The sequence below is a fragment of the Aplysia californica genome, unplaced genomic scaffold (genome assembly GCF_000002075.1).
Source record: "Aplysia californica isolate F4 #8 unplaced genomic scaffold, AplCal3.0 scaffold00249, whole genome shotgun sequence".
NCBI classification, from domain to species: Eukaryota; Metazoa; Mollusca; class Gastropoda; order Aplysiida; family Aplysiidae; genus Aplysia; species Aplysia californica.
The window spans coordinates 34,803-36,513 of NW_004797519.1; the positions used below are offsets into that span (position 1 = coordinate 34,803).

Here is a 1,711-nt window from a genome sequence, read left to right on the forward strand (position 1 = left end):
TCTTTTATTTCCCTTTGCTGTTGAGTTGTTCCTGTCTGTCTGTTGGTGGGTTTGTGGAGGGAGGAGTTGTTGTTGCTTTGTTTTGTTTGTTTGTTTGTTGTTGTTGTTTTGTTTTTGGAGGGGGTTGTTTTGTTTGTTCCTATTCCTAACACTAAATGAATAATCGTTATTGTGCACAAATGGTTCTCCTTACTCCTCATTGCGTTTCTTTCTTGTCTCTACCCCGCCCCCCCTTTTTTTCCCCTTTCTTTTCCACCTATCCCCCCTCCCCACTTTTTTATGACGGTCTCTTACTTTTACTAAGTATCGCTTTGGTCGTGGGTGGTTGATGTAGTGGGTCCTTCTTCTTTTCTTCCACTCTGTGTTTCTGTCTGTCTTGCTTTTTCCCTTTGTTTGAATTGGTCGTTTCCGCGTCGGTGTACTTCCTTTTACTAACGTAGTAGATTTAATTAGAGACTCCCAAGCGGTTGGTTGAAGGGCGCCACTGGTAGGTCCTAGTTCTTTTCTTTCCCTCTTTTGATTCGATGTGCCTTACTAGATGGATGTACTCGATGTCCGTTATTGTGTCGATGTGCTTCTCTTTACGCAAACAAAACAAAGCTTGGTGGTCCTAAAATCGATAAAAGTATAGGCTTAATCGGCCGCCACCCGAGCAAAATTCAAAATGAATTACTACCAAGCTGAACATGCGCAATAATGTGTCCCGTGCGCGCATAATAATATGACCTATGCAGTTGCGAGCGCCGTAAAACACAATCAAAACCCCCAAAAAACAAAGACTCCCACATCTTTAGACGCCATGACCAATGAGATATGTCTGCAGCCAGATTCCACGACCTCTTTAAAAAAAAAAATAAGCTTCAGGTCTTTTAGCATTGTCTGACATGAACTGTTTTAAGTTTATCTCACCTTGCAACGCTCTGTGGTCAGATATTCTTTGGTATGGTCCTTTAAGAGACTGGACCTACGAATTTAACATCCGTCTACGATAGAACCGAGCCAAATGATTAGGAAAATTCGCGTACAGTGCCGTTCTCAAGGACACGACGGGACGTTGAACCTCGAAAACCATGAGTGGGTGGTTGGCGGGTGCTCTGGTGTGGTTTGCTCTTTCTTTCCTATCAAACATATATCGTCCTGATCTCTCATCCTCCTTTTTTCTGTTAGTTACTCTCTTGTAACACCTCTAATCGTCGGCACTCATATGACCTTATGCTGTTGCGAGCGCCATAAAACCTCTACTAAAAGTAAAGTAAAGTAAAGAAAACCATGAACCCGCAATCTCACGATTACGAGTCGGATAACCTTACCACTAGACCACCGACACCCTGCATTATATATTTATTTCTGTTCTCTTCTCTTTGCTGAAACTAACAAGCCTTGACCTCGTTCCTCCTCCCCAGACAATCGCCGTTCCTGGTCACCCTTCACTACGCCTTCCAGACAGATTCCAAACTCAACCTTATTCTAGGTAAGTCGTACGCTCACTCACATTAATGCATTCTTCCCCCAGAGGGTGAAGTAAAAGGAAAGAGCCGTCTGTAGCCTTTCGCTAGAGTTTATTATATTGCCTTTGTTTCTCTCTTCCATGCTTTTTTCCTTGGGGTCTTTGGTACTCCTGTCCATTTTTTATCTTTTATTTTTCTGTCAGTCTTTTAACTTTCTGTCATACTTTCTCCTTTCTTTTTCTCCCTCCCCTCTCTCTCTCTCT

The 1,711-nt window shown here is 42.8% G+C and overlaps 1 protein-coding gene across 1 annotated transcript in view; it reads left to right on the plus strand.

Annotated features, from left to right (window-relative positions):
* Window positions 1–1,711, plus strand: part of LOC101860176 (ribosomal protein S6 kinase alpha-5) — a gene marked incomplete in the record, with an annotated part of 38,417 nt that overhangs the window by 22,946 nt on the left and 13,760 nt on the right. Inside the window, 1 exon segment of the mRNA XM_013083681.2 lies at window positions 1,404–1,471. Within this exon segment, the coding sequence (XP_012939135.1) occupies window positions 1,404–1,471 (68 nt within the window).